Source organism: Micropterus dolomieu, linkage group LG08, assembly GCF_021292245.1.
Source record: "Micropterus dolomieu isolate WLL.071019.BEF.003 ecotype Adirondacks linkage group LG08, ASM2129224v1, whole genome shotgun sequence".
Taxonomy (NCBI): Eukaryota; Metazoa; Chordata; class Actinopteri; order Centrarchiformes; family Centrarchidae; genus Micropterus; species Micropterus dolomieu.
The window spans coordinates 13,491,556-13,512,663 of NC_060157.1; the positions used below are offsets into that span (position 1 = coordinate 13,491,556).

At 40.2% G+C, this 21,108-nt stretch overlaps 2 protein-coding genes and 1 long non-coding RNA gene across 6 annotated transcripts in view; 2 read left to right on the forward strand and 1 right to left on the reverse strand.

The window, feature by feature from the left end:
- The window catches only part of slc12a5b (solute carrier family 12 member 5b), a 71,215-nt gene extending 58,646 nt beyond the window's left edge, over positions 1-12,569 (forward strand). For all 3 annotated transcript variants that reach the window (XM_046056554.1, XM_046056556.1, XM_046056555.1), the window contains 21 exons: positions 647-701; positions 790-920; positions 1,667-1,914; positions 2,002-2,213; positions 2,327-2,494; positions 3,582-3,680; positions 3,818-3,875; positions 4,851-5,025; positions 5,236-5,354; positions 5,495-5,593; positions 5,948-6,067; positions 6,281-6,385; positions 6,481-6,649; positions 6,781-6,976; positions 7,384-7,553; positions 7,719-7,850; positions 8,034-8,141; positions 8,423-8,539; positions 8,796-8,998; positions 9,359-9,492; positions 11,805-12,569. In XM_046056554.1, the coding sequence (XP_045912510.1) occupies positions 647-701; positions 790-920; positions 1,667-1,914; positions 2,002-2,213; positions 2,327-2,494; positions 3,582-3,680; positions 3,818-3,875; positions 4,851-5,025; positions 5,236-5,354; positions 5,495-5,593; positions 5,948-6,067; positions 6,281-6,385; positions 6,481-6,649; positions 6,781-6,976; positions 7,384-7,553; positions 7,719-7,850; positions 8,034-8,141; positions 8,423-8,539; positions 8,796-8,998; positions 9,359-9,492; positions 11,805-11,896 (2,910 nt within the window). In that variant the 3' untranslated portion in view covers positions 11,897-12,569. The remainder of the gene's footprint in view (positions 1-646; positions 702-789; positions 921-1,666; positions 1,915-2,001; positions 2,214-2,326; positions 2,495-3,581; positions 3,681-3,817; positions 3,876-4,850; positions 5,026-5,235; positions 5,355-5,494; positions 5,594-5,947; positions 6,068-6,280; positions 6,386-6,480; positions 6,650-6,780; positions 6,977-7,383; positions 7,554-7,718; positions 7,851-8,033; positions 8,142-8,422; positions 8,540-8,795; positions 8,999-9,358; positions 9,493-11,804) is intronic.
- LOC123975251 lies at positions 252-11,728 on the reverse strand. 2 transcript variants are annotated; one of them, XR_006826015.1, is made up of 6 exons: positions 11,637-11,728; positions 7,348-7,538; positions 3,795-3,845; positions 3,580-3,692; positions 2,347-2,511; positions 252-2,224 (listed from the first exon to the last, which is right to left on the reverse strand). It is a non-coding gene; the product is annotated as an uncharacterized LOC123975251 (long non-coding RNA). The 2 variants fall into 2 exon arrangements; XR_006826016.1 differs by lacking the exons at positions 7,348-7,538; positions 11,637-11,728 and adding an exon at positions 6,246-6,276 and having other exon boundaries at positions 252-2,511.
- A 4,564-nt stretch (positions 12,570-17,133) lies between the features above and the next one.
- Positions 17,134-18,657, forward strand: rh50 (Rh50-like protein). The gene has a single exon (XM_046056557.1). It carries the CDS (start codon positions 17,134-17,136, stop codon positions 18,556-18,558), a length of 1,425 nt encoding a protein of 474 aa, XP_045912513.1. The 3' UTR covers positions 18,559-18,657.
- Positions 18,658-21,108: the final 2,451 nt, after the last annotated feature.

Genomic DNA, 21,108 nt, shown 5'->3' on the forward strand with positions numbered 1-21,108 from the left:
CAGAAGCTCACTCACAACAGCTGCATTTGGGGACCTTTCCTCAAGTGGCACCTGGATCCTCAGTCATTACCCAGCCAATGTTTTAGTGCCTTCCGCCGTGTCTATAATGCTTATGCATGAATACATGAATAAATAGCAGCACCACAATATAAAATGCCCCAATTAAAGAAAGTCCTAAACTCAAATTAAACTAAATTAAAATGACATTGAATATGTATCAGCAGTAAGTACTCAAGAACAGAGTTTCACTGTCAGGTGAAACATTTTATTTTCATTACACCTTTATTTTACCACAATTGTTTCTATCAATGAAACTGTATCTCACAAAATGTAAATACTCAAGTACTTTAAAAGTGTAGTTAGGACAACCTGATTACTTATTCAGTAAATGTGATCTCTTCCTTCTGCCTCTGGCTGGCAATGAGATTATCACTGAAGGGACAGTATGTGCCAACCAGCCATGTAGTCATCCCTGCAATGAACAATTTAACATGACCAGATGAGTCAGACTCTTGTGCTGCTGGATGTTTTTCTCCGCTCACCCCCTCGGTTCATTAAGGCCTCGCTGTCAGCCATATTTAATTTGACGTGCCCACCTGCTGCCTCTCAGACTCCTGTGACCCTGTGCTGCTTCTTTTTTTTTCAGACAATGCTCACAGCCATCTCCATGAGTGCCATTGCAACAAATGGAGTCGTACCAGGTGAGTTTATACCTAAGGCTTTAAATGTTATAGTGCGTTTGTGTGTAACAGAACAGTGCACTGACTCTCTCGTGTGTGTGACCCACAGCTGGAGGTTCATATTACATGATCTCTCGCTCCCTGGGGCCTGAGTTTGGTGGAGCTGTTGGGATCTGCTTCTACTTAGGCACCACTTTTGCAGGTGCCATGTACATTCTTGGCTGTATTGAAATTCTGCTGGTAAGTAGCATTAATTATTAAATAACTGACATGTTACTGCATATTTTCCTTACAACCATATATATTTACTATATAGTCCTTTATCACCTCGGACATTTTGACATGTCATAGCAGGAAAGGGTAGCTAATAACTATTTAAATAAGAGTACATTGCACGGGAATTTAGATAGATTTTGTCATTATTACAACACAGCATACCAAGTCTTCCTTTTTAGTCTCTAGTGAAAAATGCCCATCACAATTTCCCAAAATCCAAGTTAACATAATTAAAACGTGTTTTATCCAACAAACTGTCCGAAACCCTAAAATATTGAGTTTAATATCACATATGACAAACAAAAGCATTAAATCGTCACATTTGAGAAGCTGTAGGCAGGAAGATGTGACATTTTTGCTTGAAAAATTACTGAAACAATCAATTATAAAAAGTCGTTGCTAAGTACTTTTCTGTAGAATAATTAATTATTTCAGCTCTAGTTTTAACAGACTGTTTAAATTATTATATGACATTATAACAAGGGTTTGTGAACATAATTTTTGCTTCGCTGTGGCAGCTCTTCATTACTGTGGAAACCAAATGTATAAAAATTTAAGCTCAAATTTAAGTAGCATTCTAACATCAGTGTACCATATTTATTCCTTGTACTTCCACCCATCACCACCATACTCCACCACACCTTTCCGTACTCTCCTCCCTCTATTTCCTTTCTCCCCACCTTTTTCCCTCCATCTTTCCATTGTTGTAGATTTACATTGTTCCTCAGGCAGCCATCTTCAAGATCGAGGGCATGGAGGGGCCTGAGGCAGAGTTAGCTCTCCTCAACAACATGCGGGTGTACGGCACCATTGTACTGAGCTTAATGGCACTGGTGGTGTTTGTAGGGGTCAAATATGTGAACAAGCTGGCGCTGGTCTTCCTGGCCTGTGTCATCCTCTCTATCATGGCTGTTTATGCCGGAGTCATCAAGACCGCCATCGACCCCCCTGTCTTCCCGTAAGTGACTGGTTCATCCACTGGTCAAAGTCTCCCGGTGATGATCCAATTTTTTGACAATGATTCCTTTGTTGACTTTCTTTACAGCGTCTGCCTCCTGGGAAATCGAACTCTTCTTTCTAAATCATACGACATCTGTGCAAAAATCATCGAAATAGACAATGAAACCATCACCACCAAACTGTGGAGGTCCTTCTGTGATTCTGACTCCCTTAATGCCACTTGTGACGAATACTTTACCAACAACAACATCACAGAGATACAGGGCATCCCGGGGGTCACTAGCGGCATCCTGGCAGGTAGGAGATGCCTTATCAATGTAAATGACAAAACCCTCTGAGGGTCAATCCATTTACTCATTTGGCATCACATCCACCTCACATGCTTATTTAAATGCTCTTCTGTCTTTTAGAGAACCTGTTTGGTAACTACCTGGAAAAAGGGATGTTGCTGGAGAAGCGTGGGATAGCATCAGACACAGATCCAGACAATCCCACAACCAGCTCCAACCGCTACGTCCTAGCTGACATCACCAGCTTCTTCACCCTGCTGGTCGGGATATACTTCCCATCTGTCACAGGTTAGAACCAGAAACGCCTATTGAAGAGACGTCAGAAGGGATAAGAGGAAGTCTTCACCCAGCTGGGAGGCTGTCCTTATCAAAATTATTATTAGGTGCTCTGATCTATATTTTCATATTAATAATATATCAAATGACTACTTGTAATGTGATAGTGGTTGTGATGAACCTACAAAGCATAATCACAGACTACGCAGTTCCCCTCACCACTATTGAGCATTTCAAGGCCTTTTATCTCACCTTTACTGCAGTTTAATTTACTGGATGTGTAAATAAGCAACCATTTGCTAAGAAGTTCGCCATGTCAACTTTTTAAGGATATAATAGGTGTGTTTGACTTCACGCGGCGCTGTGCAGTGCTGACTTACCGTGATGTATGCTGCACTTAAAATAATGCATTCTGGTTAGAAATGTTGTCTGACTTTCGCCGACGCTGCAAAACGTCACCATGTCACATGACATTAAAACCTCGCAGGAGCAAGGAGGCTGCAGACGCAGAGTCCGGCGGCCACTGTTGCATTTCTGCACAAAGTTGGAACACTTTTGCCTGGTCTCGCGGTATTTTTCTTTGCAAATGCAGCGAGATCGGTCATTGATCTCAGCTCACAGTAAGCTCACGCAGGTAGAATGTTTCTATTCCCCACCCCTGCAGTCACCTGCAGCACACGGTACACTATCAAGTCAGCGAAAGTCAGCCGCAGTCACTTTGAACACACCTATTATACTTGTTCCTGCTGCCCCCAAGTGGCCAAAAAATTTTGTTTATGAAAAGTGTGAAAATGAAGCACAGCCTGTGTGCTACCTCAGACGGTCAACTAAAGTCTGTCACTGCACTCACATGGCATACTACAATGCACCCTTTTAATTAGTGTACTTCCAGTTTGCATCAGGTGTCTTGGTATAATGTTGTCTTTCATTAGTTTTAAATAATTACAAAAGTAGGTATGTCTGTACCAAGAACCTGATTATTGTGATTCAGGTGATATGACGGGGGGGGGGGGGGGGGGGGGGGGGGGGGGGGGATTACCTTCCAATGCAGGTGTAAAAGCACAAAGCTCCTCATTATTTCATCTTGATCCACTCACAGGTATCATGGCAGGCTCCAACCGCTCTGGAGACCTGCGTGACGCTCAGAAGTCGATCCCCATCGGCACGATTGCAGCCATCAGCACCACATCCACTGTGTGTATCCTAGGTCCTTTGAACAGAAACTGTGTGGATCTGGAAGTGCTGATTGATGACTTTTATATAACCTTTTGTATGCTCTCATAATATTTGTATCAGAAATTTCCAACAATACCTTTCCTAACAGCGTTTCCCCAGATATGTCCTGTGTGGTGCTGTTTGGCGCCTGCATAGAAGGAGTAGTTCTGAGGGACAAGTAAGTCAAATCATGTAGCTTTGTATACATTTCAAGTCACTATAATCAAATGATGTCAAACAAAAGAATCAACAGTTCGCTAAACCACTCCTCCAAACATCAATTGTCCAGTAATAGCTTAACAGTAACTAAGCATTGCAGGCTTGTCAAATGTTTTGGCTTTCTCTGCATGTTGAGGCTGTGTTTATGGGGATGAAGTTGCTCAGATAGTTTGGATTCTGGTTTCTTTATTTTAGCCTCTATTAATCCATATATGTTCAACAATAACACATTTATGTAACTTCTTTCTTGTCAAGGCGAAGCAGTCAAAATGAATAACAGTCTAATATTTTTTCCTTGTAATGCTAATAATACTAGGATTATCTTGCTCTACACTGCAATATAAGTGTGTTTATTTGTCATCCACATGGATCATCAGCTGGTGACTGCTGACTTTTTGCCTGGGACTTGCGGCTTTAGCCTCAGTCTTTTAGCACGACATCATGTATTTGGCCATAATATGCACGTGTAGGAACTCTTTACAGGGTTCTTGTTTTAAAAATGAGCTGAAAACATTATAACAATGAACAAGGTCAGCCAGAGAAAGTGTAGGAGTGTGGAGCTAATGTTAGTTAATTAGCTAGCTTTCAAGCTACAACTGACAATTGCCATTTCAGTCAACAGTTGCGGGCTAGAAATGAGAAGCCTGCTTTTTGTGTACCTCTGTCTGAAATGAAGGACCCATTGTTTTTGAAAATTTCTAAGCTAAAAAGTTTTTAAAAAAGGTTAACCTGTCCCCTGTTTTATAAAGTAGCAGTAACCTAAAAGGGACGAGGCTTAGCAAATGGTCTGGTCATATAAAAGTTTAAGAACATTAAATAGATGTTATTGTTATATAATCATATTAGATCCAGATTATCTGATGAAATGAGTGGTGTAAAAGTCAGTGTTTTTTATTCCAGCTTTGGAGTATTTTGTCTTCGCCTCTCTTCACAGGTTTGGTGAAGGGGTCAATGGTAACCTGGTGATTGGGACTCTGGCATGGCCGTCTCCATGGGTCATCGTGTTTGGCTCCTTCTTTTCCACTTGTGGAGCTGGGCTTCAGAGTCTGACTGGAGCTCCACGTCTCCTACAAGCCATTGCTCGAGATGGCATCATCCCATTTCTTAGAGTGAGTACACATCTTTAGTATGCGTCTTTGTCACAAAAGCAGAAATGTGTTTCAGATAAAGCCTTACATTTGTTTTTTCTGTTGCTTTCGGCTGCAGAAACAAATATGATTATCACATTATTAAAATCTCATACATTATTAGTATAGCCCTTGCTGCCCAAGAAGGTGCCATAAAATGTGATTTAATTTAATCCTTTGACGTTGCTGCAGGTGTTTGGGCACGGCAAAGCCAATGGGGAGCCCACCTGGGCCCTTCTGCTCACAGCCAGCATCTGTGAGATTGGCATCATCATTGCCTCCCTGGATGCAGTCGCACCCATCCTCTCCATGTGCGTACTCTGTAACTTCACACACAGTGTATGGTCATTGCTGTGCAGGCCCAGAGCAGTTGGGATTCTTCTTTATGTGTCACTTGTCTGTCTTTTTTCTTTTCTGTATATTTCTCTTCCTCTCTCACTTCTCTCTTTAGGTTCTTCCTGATGTGCTACATGTTTGTCAATCTTGCCTGTGCGCTGCAGACTTTGCTCAGGACGCCGAACTGGAGGCCACGCTTTAAGTTCTACCACTGGTGAGTTTCTGTGTCATTGTACATATCAGTGTCACTGAATGTGCAATCTGCTGTGCAATGAAAGGTTATTATTTTCACGACATATTCTATCAAACCATGCTCGGAACTAATGGCACATCACTTTTGTAATTAGTTAAGGAGAAACATTGGTTTGTTTGAGAACAGCAGGCACCTGTGAGATCAAATTCGTGGGCAATATTAACTGGTGCTGTGTGCACCTGAATCACAATTAGAAGCTGTTTTTCAGTATGAGTTAAGCAGCAGCAGACTAAACTTTCACAGGTTATAGATATATAAGCTGTGTTCCTGGAAATTCCCAATTAGACCAAGCGTGTGACTTCCTGTCCCCTGCAGGGCTCTGTCTTTCTTGGGTATGAGCCTGTGCCTGTCGCTCATGTTCATCTGTTCCTGGTATTACGCCATAGTCGCCATGGGCATCGCCACCTGTATCTACAAATACATTGAGTTTTGTGGGTAAGTAATCATCATGACTGCGTAGGACATGGACCGAAAACAAGAATAAGATTGTGTTGCAGCAACCCACATCCAATTATTCTACCAGTGGTTATTGTTTTAGCTGAATGGCAGGGATTGGGCTTGCTTTAATTTACCATAAATGCTAGTGAGCATGTATTTAAATCATGATACCTACGCAATGTGCCAATCCAATAATGTGGTACGTCACAGAGCTGAGAAGGAGTGGGGCGATGGGATACGTGGCATCTCTCTCAGCGCTGCACGCTTCGCTCTCATGAGGCTGGAGGAAGGACCGCCACACACCAAGAACTGGAGGTCAGTACACATCTACAACTTTTAAACTATTTAAACAGGTTAAGCTTACATCACTTGTTGAATCTAAAACACAATCCTTTGGTGCTTTTCGTCAGGCCTCAGATCCTGGTTCTGGTGAGTGTGGATGCTGAGCAGAACGTAGAGCAGCCTCGTCTGCTCTCTCTGACCAATCAGCTGAAAGCAGGGAAAGGTCTGACCATCGTTGGCACCTCAGTTCACGGAACCTTCCTCGACAACTACACTGAGGCCCAGAGGGCAGATCAGGTCCGTCCTCTAATCTCTATACACTTTGACTTGTGATACAAACGCAGCGGATTATTATATCACAAAACCTTCTGTGTCTACAGTTTTTCACACACTCTAACAGCTGTATTCCGCTCTTTGTGTATTTATAGTCTTTGCGTAAGTTGATGGAGGCAGAGAAAGTGAAGGGCTTCTCTCAGGTGGTCATCTCCTCCAATCTGAGGGATGGGACCTCCCACCTGATCCAGGTCGGAGGGCTGGGAGGTCTGAAGCACAACACTGTGATGGTCAGCTGGCCCCGAAACTGGAAACAGCCTGAGTACCACCAGCAATTTAGGAACTTCATAGGTAAGTTTTAAGTCATTGTTATTTACTGAATGTTAGTTTTATGTGATTTCATCCATGTTAACATTTTTGCGCAACATTTTCTTTGCCCTCTGTTCAGGGTTTACGATACTGTAAGGCTGCTTGTGAAGGCCTTTAAGACAGTAGCAGCAAGTAAAGGCAATAAACTGGCTAATGACTAATCAACTTAATTGAAGTCTAATAAATTGCCCGATATATTACCACAGATATGTCAGTATTGGCCCAAATGTTGTTTTATAAGTAGCATGAACTTTCAGCACGGTGTCACCGCTACATAGTAAAAATGTAAAATGTCCCATTAAGTACATATCTTGGTCTTGATTCTTAAATAACCAATTTTTAAGGTTCCTTACCAGAAATGTTTGTTCCATTCTTGCGTCCCTGTGCAGAGGTGGTTAGAGAGACGACTGTAGCCAGTATGGCCTTGTTGGTTCCTAAGAATATCTCCAGCTACCCGTCCAATGGAGAGCGCTTCACTGAAGGCCACATAGATGTGTGGTGGATTGTCCATGACGGAGGCATGTTGATGCTTCTGCCCTTCCTGCTGCGCCAGCACAAGGTGGAAAACAAGACACTATTAAATATTAAATATTTAAATATTATATATGAATTAAATACTATGTAATGTGATGTTGCCTGAGGAAGGACACAGTGTAGAGAGTAAAAAAGAACACTGACAACATTTTGTTCATCATCTTTGAATGTTGCCGTTCTTTCCCCACAGGTTTGGAGGAAGTGCAAGATGCGCATTTTCACTGTGGCTCAGATGGATGACAATAGCATTCAGATGAAGAAAGACCTCATCACCTTCCTCTATCACCTGCGCATTGATGCTGAGGTGGAAGTGGTGGAGATGGTGAGAGACTTGTCTGACACATAATACACATAGGATTTTTGTTTTGGAAACTTAGAAAAGTAGTTTTGTATTCTCAGATAAAGCCAGTTTTTAATCCATAGAACCAAACTTCAGTCTTTCATAATATTGTAATAATGTTCCAGAACTTGACAACTGTGACAAAAATGTCTTTTCGCTTTAAAGCATGACAGTGACATATCAGCCTACACCTATGAGAAGACACTTGTAATGGAACAACGATCACAGATCCTCAAACAGATGCATCTGACCAAGAATGAGATGGAGAGAGAGGTAAACCCAAAATGTTACACATAACTGTAGTTACTTTAATACCTAACGGAGGCTCATTTTGAACCACTTTTACCGAATGGAGCAACCTAAAATTGTGGTCAACATAGGCGCCTGAAGAATATGACAGTCATTTTGAGATTATCTGGGGCAGGGAATTGGTTTGTAATAAGATGTCGGTGTCTGGACTTGTTTTGACTGATCTGAGGGAAGAAAGAAGAAATTCCAGAGGGAAATTACAAATTGAACCTAATCCATTACCTCACTTTTTTTTATTACAATAGATCCAGAGCATTACGGATTCATCCCGTGGGTCCATTCGGCGTAAAAACCCGTCTGCATTGCGCTCCCAGCACAGCGCTGAGGAGGGAGCTAGCTTGGCAGAAAAACCAGAAGACGAGGTAATGCTGCTATGGCCCTTTTAGGAGAAGTAACTTGTATATTTACAGTACCTCTATCCACATCCCCTCTACAGCTGTTCTCTCTCTGCGCTCCAGCAGCTATCACAGCAACGTTGTACTCTTTCCAGTTGCTGCTTCCAGCTGCTTCGTGATTTCCCACTGGCCACTGGCTTCCAGAGCTTCACATATGCTGACAGGTGTCTCTTTTCTCTTTTTCACCCTGACACACTGTCCCATCACGGTGTCCCCCTCTCAGGCTGTGGCTGCCTCCAACCCAAAACAAGTACAGGGGATCTACAGTAAGAAAGCCTCAACACCAACCAGCCCCACAAGCCCTATGTCTCCCGCGGGGCCCACAGGGGGCACTGCCGCCTGGACGGACAACAAGGGTGCAGACAAGGGGCAGACCCTTTTAACGGCGAACCCGGAGGCAGGCAAAGACCTCTTCAACATGAAGCCGTGAGTCCTTTTCACTCAGCTTGGCATGCTGCTTTGGAAATAGACATGACACAACATGCACCCAGAGACATGGGTCGGTGGTAAATATTTGTGTATATCGACCCATGTTCCAGGGTTTAAACAGATACACATGAGACAAACAAAACTTTGAACTTAAACCACTAACAAATGGAGCTTCCTGTTTGAACCCATGTCTTGTATGTACTTGACCTCACTTATTTCCTTCCTAACATGCTGCTACAGGGAATGGGAGAACTTGTAAGTATAAACATTTTGTAGCGAGACATACTGTGCAAGCTGAGCGGCTAAAAGACTGATTTGTAAACCAGACCTAACGTGGCCTTATGTTTCTTGCATCAGGAGCCAGATCGATGTGAGGCGCATGCATACAGCGATGAGGCTCAATGAGGTCATCACAAAGAAGTCCAAGGAGGCTAAACTTGTCCTGCTCAACATGCCTGGACCACCCAAGAACCGTGTGGGCAATGAAAACTGTATCCTACATCATACACATCATACACAGAATACAAGATATTGTGTGCTATATATATTGGTGTACTTTGCTCAGTTCAGTTTAGATCCTCTTTGTCCCACAAGAGGAAATTCTTTTTGCAGCAAGGCATCATAAAAAAGACACAATGAAAACATTATAAGTCAACTGAAGATATCAAATGTGCTGGTACTATAGATGCAATACAGAATACAATAAAAGGTTCAAGTGATACAAGCAAAAAACTGCAACAATAAGAAGTTCAGTAAGGAATTCAGCAGTTGATTTTGTGTGAGCCAGCTAAAGACAAAGAAGGCTGCTGCTAACTAGTGAGATTTTGGCAGAATTAACTACCTCACTAACTACCTTGACAAAGTAGCCCATGTTAATTCCTGTTTTGTATATTAGATTTCTATACATGGTGATGGAATAAGTATTTAGATCCTTTACTAAAGTAAAAGTGCTATTACAACAATGTAAATGTACTTCATGTGCAAGTGCCGCATTCAAATTTTGCTTTAGTGACAGTACAGAGGAATTATTACGAAAATATCATCCTTGTCTCCGGTGAATTTTGGACTTCACTTTCTGCATTATATTTTACTGAAGAATTAAGTATTGAAGAAGAAGAGTTTGTTTTTTCCCCATCCAGCCCAGCTCTTGCTTTTAATTTTTAATTCCATAGTATCAAAATTAAAATTACTCGTTCTGCAGAAAAAGCAAGTCGCAAGATAAGTTGGAGGGTCACAAGATTATTAAGTTCAATTTTTGGACTTTCCTCTCTAATATTTGCTGTTTTGTGAAATATTGGATTTTTTCCTCTTTGGGCCTGCTTAAAACTGAAATCAACCTCTCATATACATCTGATACATCTGACAAGGGATCCCACAGACAGCTTTTTTTGGAGGGGGTCACAAGCCAAACAGGCTGAGAGCTGATGTATTTTTTTTTTTTTTTAGTGTGACATTTTAATTTGCAAAGTAACAAGAATAGCTGTAACGTAATGTATCCGAGGAAGGTTCAAATCAAGGGCAACTGGACTTGGTTCAAGATACTTGAAGATGTTTCGCCTTGTATCCCTTTCTCCCTCAGATGAGAGGCAAAGCGTCTTCAAGTGTCTTCAACCAAGTCCAGTTACCCTTGATTTGAACCTTCCTTGGATAACTATGATATGGATGACTGAGAATCTTCACAGAAAACATTAATGTAGTAAAGTAAAAAGACATAAAGTAATGGGTAAATGGTCAAAATAATTAGATAAAAGTAATGGATAAATGGTTAAAATTGCTAAAAATAATGGATTAGTGGTTGAAATTGCTATAATAAAGGATTAGTGGTTGAAATTGTTAGCTAAATTTAAGGATAAATGGTTGAAGCGTCCAGCTTGTAAAACAAATGCAAACTTCACCATACTGACCAAACAGCTAAACAGTGAAAATACATTTAACAACACACAACACACAATGCGATTAATAAAGTTAAATCATATGCAGCTTGAAATCACTTCAATTGAACACATTTGGAACATGACAAGTGTCAAATAAGGGTTCATCTGACAGTGTTGGGATTCATTGCGTTACAGCAGGGGCTTTCAAAGTGTGAGGCGGACCTCCCTAGGGGGGCTCCAAACAGTTTCAGGGGAGGCTCAGTAAATGGAAGTGAAACAATATTACAAGGTACAAGGTACAAGGTAGTTAATTAGTTATTATACAGCACAAGGCTGCATAACGAAACGAATTTTGTAGTTCCTTCATGCTACACACACAACATATTAAGTGTAGGCCTATATTAAAATATGGTAACACATAAAATAAAATAAAACAGTATATACAGTTATTTACATAGGCTACACATATACACCCCAAACATTCCACAGTGCATTTTTTGAATTTGCATCTGGGGTGAATGTAAACAGCAGCAACCATTACATTGCTTATTGCATTAGTTATCAAAAGGAGATCACATAGAATCATCAGAGTCAGAAACTAATAAATGCCTTAGGACAGACCTTTTTTAAAACTATTTGGTGTATTAAGAAGTTATGTCAAACAGCAATATTAGGCTATTTTGGCTCAAACGTTGAGTGTCTATGGGATCAAATAATATAATCATGATTCCATAGGCATCCAGGAATCGAGCAAAACTTACCAAGTAAACTAAAGATGTGGTGGGGGGTGGGGCGCCGTTTCCAAAGCTTTGTCTGAGGGGAGGCCTGCAGTCTCCCCTGAGCTACGCTAAAGCATGTTATATAACATATTGCTTGGTTTTACACACATTGTAAGAAAAACCCATTCCTTCACTGTAATTGTCTCTCAGACATGGAGTTCCTTGAGGTGCTCACTGAGGGTCTCAATCGGGTCCTGCTAGTGCGTGGAGGTGGGCGTGAGGTCATCACCATCTACTCCTGAAGGGCTTTTAAGGGCACCTACACGGACTGTGCCCTCTCCCTACGCTGTATTGTTCCTGGAAAAATCCTCCCACACCCTCACCCGCCATCTATTCGTTTAACCTTTTAACCGTTAGATTACACAAAGAATTATGCAACACTCACTTCTCTGTTCTTGAATGATCAGAACAACAGAAACAACTCCAAAAATGTTTCTTATTCTCAGAAAATGTAAGGTTTTCAAACATTTCTTTCCCTTTTCTAAAATGTTACATCTACTTTCTCTCCTTTTGCATTTTGTAAAGAAGATACTTCTTATTTTCTGTTATTTATTAATTAGTGTTATTTATGTATTTATTCATCTAATCATGTCTGTCTTTGTCCTGGTCTGATTTTTTTTTTTTCATTGAATGGTTGAGAGCACATGTTATAAAAGGTACTGTATAATAGGTTGGATGAGGACCGTCCTATGTTCATGTGATACATTCACAGAAACATTACACCATCTGTGAAACTTCAGGGATGATGTTTGATCTGCAGTTCATGTCCTGACCATGAACATCATGAGAACAACAGTATCATCACTGACTCGTCCTTGTTATGGCAGGTATTCGTCTGGTTATTTCTTTGTCAGCATCGCTCTCTCATTGCAGAGAGCTTGACAGAAAATAAAACACAAAGATACTTGATCCAGATTATCATGATCTCAGACCTGATTGTTTGACTTCATTATCCCCACAGTTGGACAGGGATCATATAGATTAAATGGACTCAGTGACATACTACAATAAAAAGCCTTTGAGCTCAGCGATGGCCACTTTAAATACTGCACATTTACTAATCATTTGATATATGTCGCTGCCAGTGTTTTGCTATGTAGCCATGTTTCCCAGCATGGCCAACCCCGCATATGTCCTGTTGTAGATGTTGTGCACTGGGATCTTTATCTCTCTTTTATTTTCATATTAAAACGTGTAGTAAATTCCTCAAAATTTGAAAGGTGAAGAAGGATTTGATGCATGGTTTCAAGTGGCATATGAAATCTTCGTTTTATCTTTGAATTGTTTACATCACTTTTTTTTCCTCTATGTGGTTCTGAAAAACAGTTTAAGTAACAAATCCTACTCCTTCCTGATTACTTACAAACAAAAAGTTATAGAATATAATGTAATTTAATGTAATGTAATTTTTTATTTAAATGTAAAGTTTCAACAGATTTTGGACCACACCACCCTACAAACTTTTAAAAAACATAGTGTAGTATTAAGAAGAAACAAGGGTTCTTTTTTTCATTTTGACAGTTCAGTGTAAACATTATTTGGGCTACCTTATACTTGTTATGATTGTGAACAGATATTTTACATCGTAAGTCAGTGTAAGATGTTCATAGAAACACATTGATGATTTGTCTGACATATAAGTGGTTGAAATTGTCAGAGAATTAATTTTTTAATGGTGTGGTTCAGAAAAAAGTTTTATAAACGTTTATTTATTTGAATTATTTGAAATATACTGGATTTTATGCATGGTGAGTGGTGTGAAATTTTGGGAAATACACTTGTTTGATTTCTTGCAGAGCCTTAGATGAGAAGATCAATACCACTGTCATTTGGTGAGAGAGTAAGTACCACTTTTGTTACCTTTAAACAGAGTTAGTCTCCCGTTTCAAGTCTTGCTAAGCTAACCGGGTGCTAGCTGTAGCTTAATATGTCCTGCACAGACGTGTGAGTGATATCAATCTTCTCATCTAACTCTCAGCAAGAAGGCAAATAAACATGTTTCCCAAAATGTCAACCTTCTTAAATGTTCAGTTGCTACCATAGCAATGCAATTTGAAAATGTGAGGGAATTTTCAGGGATTGTAACAAGGCAATGTGTACACAATGTATGTTTAATTTCCATCTGTGTATAATTTCATCTATGTTTTCAACCTACATTAATTCATGCACATCAAAGTCAACTGATTCTGCAAACATTTCATAGGATATGACCAGTAAGAGTTGGGCCAGTGTACATTATCTTGCCAAAGAACATGCATAGTTTATGATATCAGTAAAGTGTTAAGTAATAATAGTTTATAATGGAAAACATGTCCAAACATGAATGTATAAGGTAGTTTGATTTTATTTCCCTTTTCTCCTGGGCCTATTAGTGCTGTAAAAGTATTTTTCTTTGGAAATTGTGCATCAGTTTCCAGGAAAAAGAACTTGTAAGTATTCTAATTTCCTCCGGATTAATTGTATACATGTATTGTTTTCAACGACGTAACATATACAAAACCTCATCACATCATACACATATTGATATGTTTTCTTTGTGGTGAATATCTGTGCAACCCTCAGTGAAGCAGAAGTTTAGAAACACAATTTTTAAACTCCCTCACCCAGAGAGTGTGTGTTGTGACTACATGCCTGTATGCTATATGTTTGCGTGTGACCCTGATACGTGAGGACAGTGTATGTACCTGAACAGCAAGATAGAGTGAATATAGGACAATTGTAAATAGAGCTGTGATTTTAGGCTTAGAGATAACACGTACAATGTGTGTTAATACAGATTTTATAGATATAAAATAGGCAGTTTGTATTGTCTTTTAAAATGATAAGCAAACTTTGTTTTATGTTCTACCATGTCTTCTGCAATTACGTACAAGTAATGGTTTAAAGAAACCATGTTATATGTCTGTACAAAATGCAATAAATTAAAATCCTTTTAATACAACAGTCACAGGCCCTTATAGTGTTTGCCTATAGTTTAATTGCCTTGCATTGGCTTTATGGTTTGTAATTTTGCAAACGTCTACTGTGCATGTCTTCTGTACATGCCTCTTCTTTTCCTGCATCACTGATCATCAGACTGCACAGATTAGTGATACTTAAAATGGTATCATACTCAACACAAACCAAATTCTTTAATGTGCAAGGCCAAGGCGGCAACAGTGCAACAGTCTATTATTAAGGATACAACCACAGTAATTTCCACAGCAAGACTCATTAGTCTACTGCGGCCTTATGAGGCTGTATTATATGTAGGCACAGCAGCCCCTTCAGCGTAATGCTAATGCTAACATGCTTGGATCATACACCAAAGTATTAAATAAATTAAAATTTTGACCAGATGATGCTGCTACGTGAAAGGTTAAAGGATCATCAAAGGATCATCATTAGGATTCAACCACTGGGAACCCTCAATGTCTGTACAAATTTGCTGAGGCAATCCATTAAGTAGGTGTTGAGATATTTATCCTCTGGGGATCATGAATGTATGTACATAATGTCATGAATCAGCTGCAGTTGAGGACAGATAACCTGTTAATTATACTGCTATTTTAGAGAAGGCACATAAACACAGGGTATTCACTATCATAAAATGCATTATTTGCATTGTCTTTTCTGCACTCTGATTTATAGTCAGAAAAATCATTTCTAATCCTAACTTGCACTACTGAAGGCACAAATACAGTATTTAGCTACTCCCAAATAATACTGGTTCAACATGAGCAGAGCATTTTGGGGAAATTATTTAAACCTTTTGTCTTCTCCTTCTGACTCAGAGTTATTAGCCTACAGAGCACTGTCGACCAGTGCGTATATGCTTATCTACAGGCTCTGCTATACTAAGATACTGCTGTCGCTCCCCCCTTCAGCTCCTGCAAACCAGTCATTCCTGGTTGGCATAAAACACGTCACAACTAGTAGGAATGCACCCTATTAATCAGCCGAAAATAGCAAAAAAAAAAAGTGTGGAAGCAAAGTGTCAAAATGGCAATGACAAAAATCGCCATTGTTCTGATGAATTGTCTCCTAGCACATCCACACCATCTGTGGCTGACTTCTTAGAAAAGGCAACTGGTCTGAACTGCTTTGAGTGGTTCTGTCACACGTTTCTGAGAATAATAATAATAATGATGAATTACTTACATTTATATAGTGCTTTATCATGGAAACTCAAAGCGTTTCACAGTGAAGTCGGGGGGACTTAACCACCACCAATGTGTAGCACCCACGTGGGTGATGCACGGCAGCCATTTAGCGCCAGAACGCTCACCACACATCAGCTTGAGGCGGAGAGGGAGGGAAACATTGATCCAATTACTACTGGGGATGATTAGATGGCCAGATGATGAAAGCCAGTTTGGTATTTCACCATGACACCGGGGAACTCCCTACTCTTTGCGACAAGAGCCGTGGGATCTTTAATGACCACAATGAGTCAGGACCTCGGTTTAACGTCTCATCGGAAGGCGATTTAGCTAGCCACACCTAAATGCAATGCAACATGCCAGTTGAAGCATATATCACTGGCTCCATAATTTAACAGAGATTATGTCCCAAATGATTGACTCAGAGGCTTACTTGTAGGACAGCAAACTTTCTTTCACAATGTTTCCAAATGGAAATTAGCCAGCAACACTCACAGCATGTGATCAGAGTTTAAGTACAACATTCACATGGCAACATAAATTATGTTACTGTGTATATAAATTCTTATAACTCATATTTATTATTTATTTGTTTTTCTCCGCCCCAAGCCCCCCTCCCCATTCTCTTGCAGGTTTTGTTGCTTTCTGCAATTGGTGTTTCCTTCTGCTATTTCTTGTTGTCTCCACCCCCCCATCCCCGTTCTCTTGCAGGTGTTGCCCTCTCTCTGTGCTGTCTGTTTATGTGGTGTTTCTATTCCCCATCCCCATGTCTATCCCCATGTCTATCCCCTGGCCCGGTGACAAATACATTTGAATAAATAACAGTTCAGACAAAGGAGTATATTAATACTCTATTGTTAAAGTAAAATCTGTCTGGCACAATATGGTATCCAGCTCCTCATACTCATACCAGGTTGCCGGGCAGGACAGGTTAAAACTTTTTTTTTTAATTAAAAAAATTCTTATAACGCATATTTATAACCTTAAACTTTGTTAAAAGACACACATTTGTAGTAAATGCATTAATGATATCATCAGATAAAAATTGATGACAAGACAAGCTATTGTGAATGTATAGCTGTAAAGACGCGCAATATCGTGTTGCACAATAACCACAAAAATGCAATGCATCAGAACTGTTACATGTCTTATTACAATGGCCAAAGTCCACGCAGCAGTATTTCTCCATGAGCGGAACATTGCTTGTCTTTGTGTATGAAAGGGAGCGGAGAGAGAGAGCAGGCTTGACCCATGCCTTTGGCCTGTCTTATATAAACAGAGATAATAATCCAGGCTGCAAAAGAAACTACGGTCATTTGTTCCAAAGAGCTGTCAAGATGAAGACGCAGTCGACAAGCCTTCGAGTTAAGTTACCTGTGTTTGTGTTTGTCACAGAGGTGATAATTGTTTTCTTGTATGCTGCTTTTGTCACCTACGATGAGCATGCAGATGCCAAATTTCAGACTAACACAACTAACCCCATGGACAATGCAGTGTACCGAGATTACCCTTTTTTTACTGACATACAGGTCATTATATTCCTCGGCTTTGGGTGCCTGCTTGCATTTTTTCGACTGTATGGTTTTGGGGGGATGGTTTTTAACTTCCTCACGGCTACTTTTGCCATCCAGTGGGCCATTTTGGTGCAGGGGTACTTCCAGTTCAGCCATGACGGTAAGATCCACCTCGGAGTGATCAACCTAATAAATGCAGAGTTCGCCTGTGCTGTGGTGCTGATATCTTTCGGGGCAGTGCTGGGGAAGACAAGTCCTTTGCAGCTGCTGGTCATGGCTCTGCTGGAAGTGCCAGTGTTCGCAGTCACTGAGTGGGCCGTGCTGAAGTATCTGAAGATTAACGATGCAGGAGGCTCTATTCTCATTCACCTCTTTGCCTGTTATTTTGGTTTGGGTGTCACATTTGTATTATACAGGCCTGGCCTAAAAGAAGGCCATGCAAAGGAGAACACCAGCTACCAGTCCGACATCCTGTCTGTCATGGGGACCTTGTTCCTCTGGGTGTTTTGGCCCTCCTTCAACTCAGCATTAACCCTGAAAGGAGACGACCAGCACAGAGCCATCCTCCACACCTTCATCGGCCTCAGCGCCTCCACGCTCACAGCCTTCGCTCTCTCCGCCATGCTGAACAAAAACGGCAAGCTCACCATGGCTGATGTTCAGAACGTGACCCTTGCTGGAGGCGTGACAGTCGGGGCATCTGTGGACATGATGATATCTCCTGCAGCTGCATATGCCCTCGGTATGATTGGCTGCACTGCATGCATGCTAGGCTACAAGTACTTGAGCCCCTTCCTGGCGCGGCGCTTCAGGATCCAGGATCAGTGTGGAATACATAATTTGCATGGTCTAACAGGACTTATATCCTGTACTGCAGGGATATGTGCTATACTGATGGCAACCGAGGAGGTTTACGGCCCCAGTTTGTATGAGATCTTTACCCACAGAGCACCAGTGGAAGGAGACCCTAAGCTGCAAGAGCTGCAGATGTTGATCCCCAGTTTACAGCCAGGGTTGGGGAGGACTGCCCGGGAACAGGCTCTCTTCCAGGTCGCAGCTGTGTTCGTTACCATAGCAGTGTCAGCGCTGGGAGGCATCCTCACAGGCTTCGTCTTGAAGCTGCCGTACCTCGTATCACCATCCGACGATTTCTGTTTTGACGATGAGCTGTTTTTTGATGTTCCTCGGGACTATGATTCACCACTTAAATTCAGTAACATAAGTTCAACAGAGGATTCTTCTGCCTGACCTGCAACAGCCAAGTGTGGTCAGTGCAGTTGACTGAAGGAGAAAATGTAAATAAGCCTGTATTTGTCTTTATACGTCATGGAATTTACCATCACTCAACAGTGGGATACTATTAATTAAATGTTTATATCCATTACATTGTATACAAGTTGAATTAGTGATCATAAATAATAATGAAAAACAGTGCCAGTGCAGAGACATTGTCCAACGCTGTCTACTACAAATAGTAATGGTGTTATTTATTGTCCAACATGCAAACATAAAAGGAAATAGACTGTTATAGCTCTCTTGGCCACTTTGTCAAAAGTTTGTGATGTGAAATAAACTCTTTTTAAACTGTTTGCCAATTTTGTGGATGGATGTGCACCATCTTTTTTTCAAGGGGGTCTCTTCAGACACAAAAACATGGACTTAAACAAACAATTTAAAAACAACTAAACGTATAAAATTAAATAAATTTAAAGCAGCAAAAATATATGTGCAATAACATAAACACGCATAAGCAAACCAGGCTGTTACAAGCATCTACACAAAACTAATGACAAGTAAAATGAATGAACAACTGCCAAACCAAATACACCTAAAACACTTTGACAAATACTGTTAAAGGGTAAAGATGGTATATGATGTTAATATAATCCATAACAAAAAGTTAAAGATGGGATACAATTACTTTTATAACTTGAATGCGCAGCTTGGATGTTAATGTAATGTAGGGAAGTTGACATTTCTTTTTAATTATCAGTAGATGGCGACACAGAGCCGTGAAATAATTTGACCTGCCTGTGTTCTCGCGTGGAAAAGCGCGATTCCAAAGACATGAGGGGCGTTTGTGCCATCTGTTATGTGTTACAGGCAGACAGGAGGAAGACGGGTGTTATTCGACGAAACGACTTGTGCAAAATGTGTTGAGAAGATGTTAGTCAGCGGCCCTGCAGACCAAAAGCTAACGTCAAAATTATACCAATGGCCAAAAATCGATAGATTTACTTAGCAATGTGCTTCGACCTTCCTGTCTTACCTTCCTGTCTTCACCGGAAGTGGGGAGGTGCCTGCTGCTCGTTTTCGCCTTGAGCCCGCGCCTGCAGTTTAGCAAATATCTGACCGTTTTATGACCATTGGTAGAGCTGGGATTGCTTCTGCTATTTACGCTAATTAGACCAGTTATCCTGCCCGGCGCTGAGTTGATCTGTTATAATGGCGACTGGTCAACGTTTTCGTGTTTTGTTATTATCTTTTTAATAATATGATATCAGAACAGTCAAGTTGTCTGACTGGCTCATGTGCACAGTGGAGACTCATATGTTGTTGTTTTTAACACTATTTCTCACAGTCCAGTTTATCAATGACATTATTATTGTCTAACAAGCTAATTATTCTAAATTATATTATCAGTAAATATATATTATACAGTTGAGTGAAAAGTTGTGTTTGAATTCATACTTATAAATCACCGAAAACTTCAGGCTTAGTGATAGTTTGTGGTAACTGCAAATAACCTGCATCATCTGTGATCTTGCAATTTTTCACCATAGAAACAACAAGTTAATGTGCAAGCTTTTAAATATATGTAAAATAAGATATTAATGATCTAAAACAGAATATGGAGAAGAATTTAAAAGAGGCTGTGGCAAACAAAAGTGACAATTTAAAAGACCTCAAGTTTTAAAGGAGGTTGCATTAAGATGTAATGCATAGACACTGACAGCGTTGTGTTTTGACCCTACACTGACTTAGACTAAACCCTAGATATTTAGGATATTTAATATTTAACTATTTTTAGAGGCTATAAAAGGCTGGTCCCTGTGAGTGTATATAGTATAGTATTTTGGTTACAATATTATTACTAATGCATAAATGTTAATCAGCATGTTTCTCTTGTAAGTGGATGAGGTGGAGCTCATTTTGTACTGGGCTGCAACTAATTATTATTGCAACTTATTTTTATTGTGGATTAATCTGCTGATTATTTTCTTGATCAATCAATTTATTCTATATTACAGTCACAATAAAACAAAGCTCAAACCTTCAAATGTTTTGTCTGAGCAACAGTCCAAACCTCAATATTATTTGATTCATGGTGATTTAACAAGAAAAAGGGCAAATCTTCAGACTCGAGAAGTTGAAATTTTGAAATGTGTCAGGCATTTTTACATGAGAAATAACTTAAACGAATAATCATTTATCTAAACAGTTATATGTTATATTATACAAGGTATAATGTTATATATGATAAATGGTTTAACCTGTCGGGTTTGCAAGTTTTAAAAGTTCTTCATGTGTTTTGTATTTAAAATCTTGATTTGTAAAGTAACTTGTAACTGAAGATGTCAAATAATTGTATTGTAGGGTAAAAAATATGAAATGTAGTGGAGCAGAAGTAGAAAGTGTCATGAAATGCTAATACTAAATTAAAGTACAGATACCGCAAATGTGTAGTTAAGGACAGTACTTGAGTAAATAGTTCCACCACCGACAGTTTGCCTGTAGGGGTAGAGACTTGTTTGAAGAACTGAGCGGTGAAGTACTTGTTAGCTCCGGTAGGTGGCA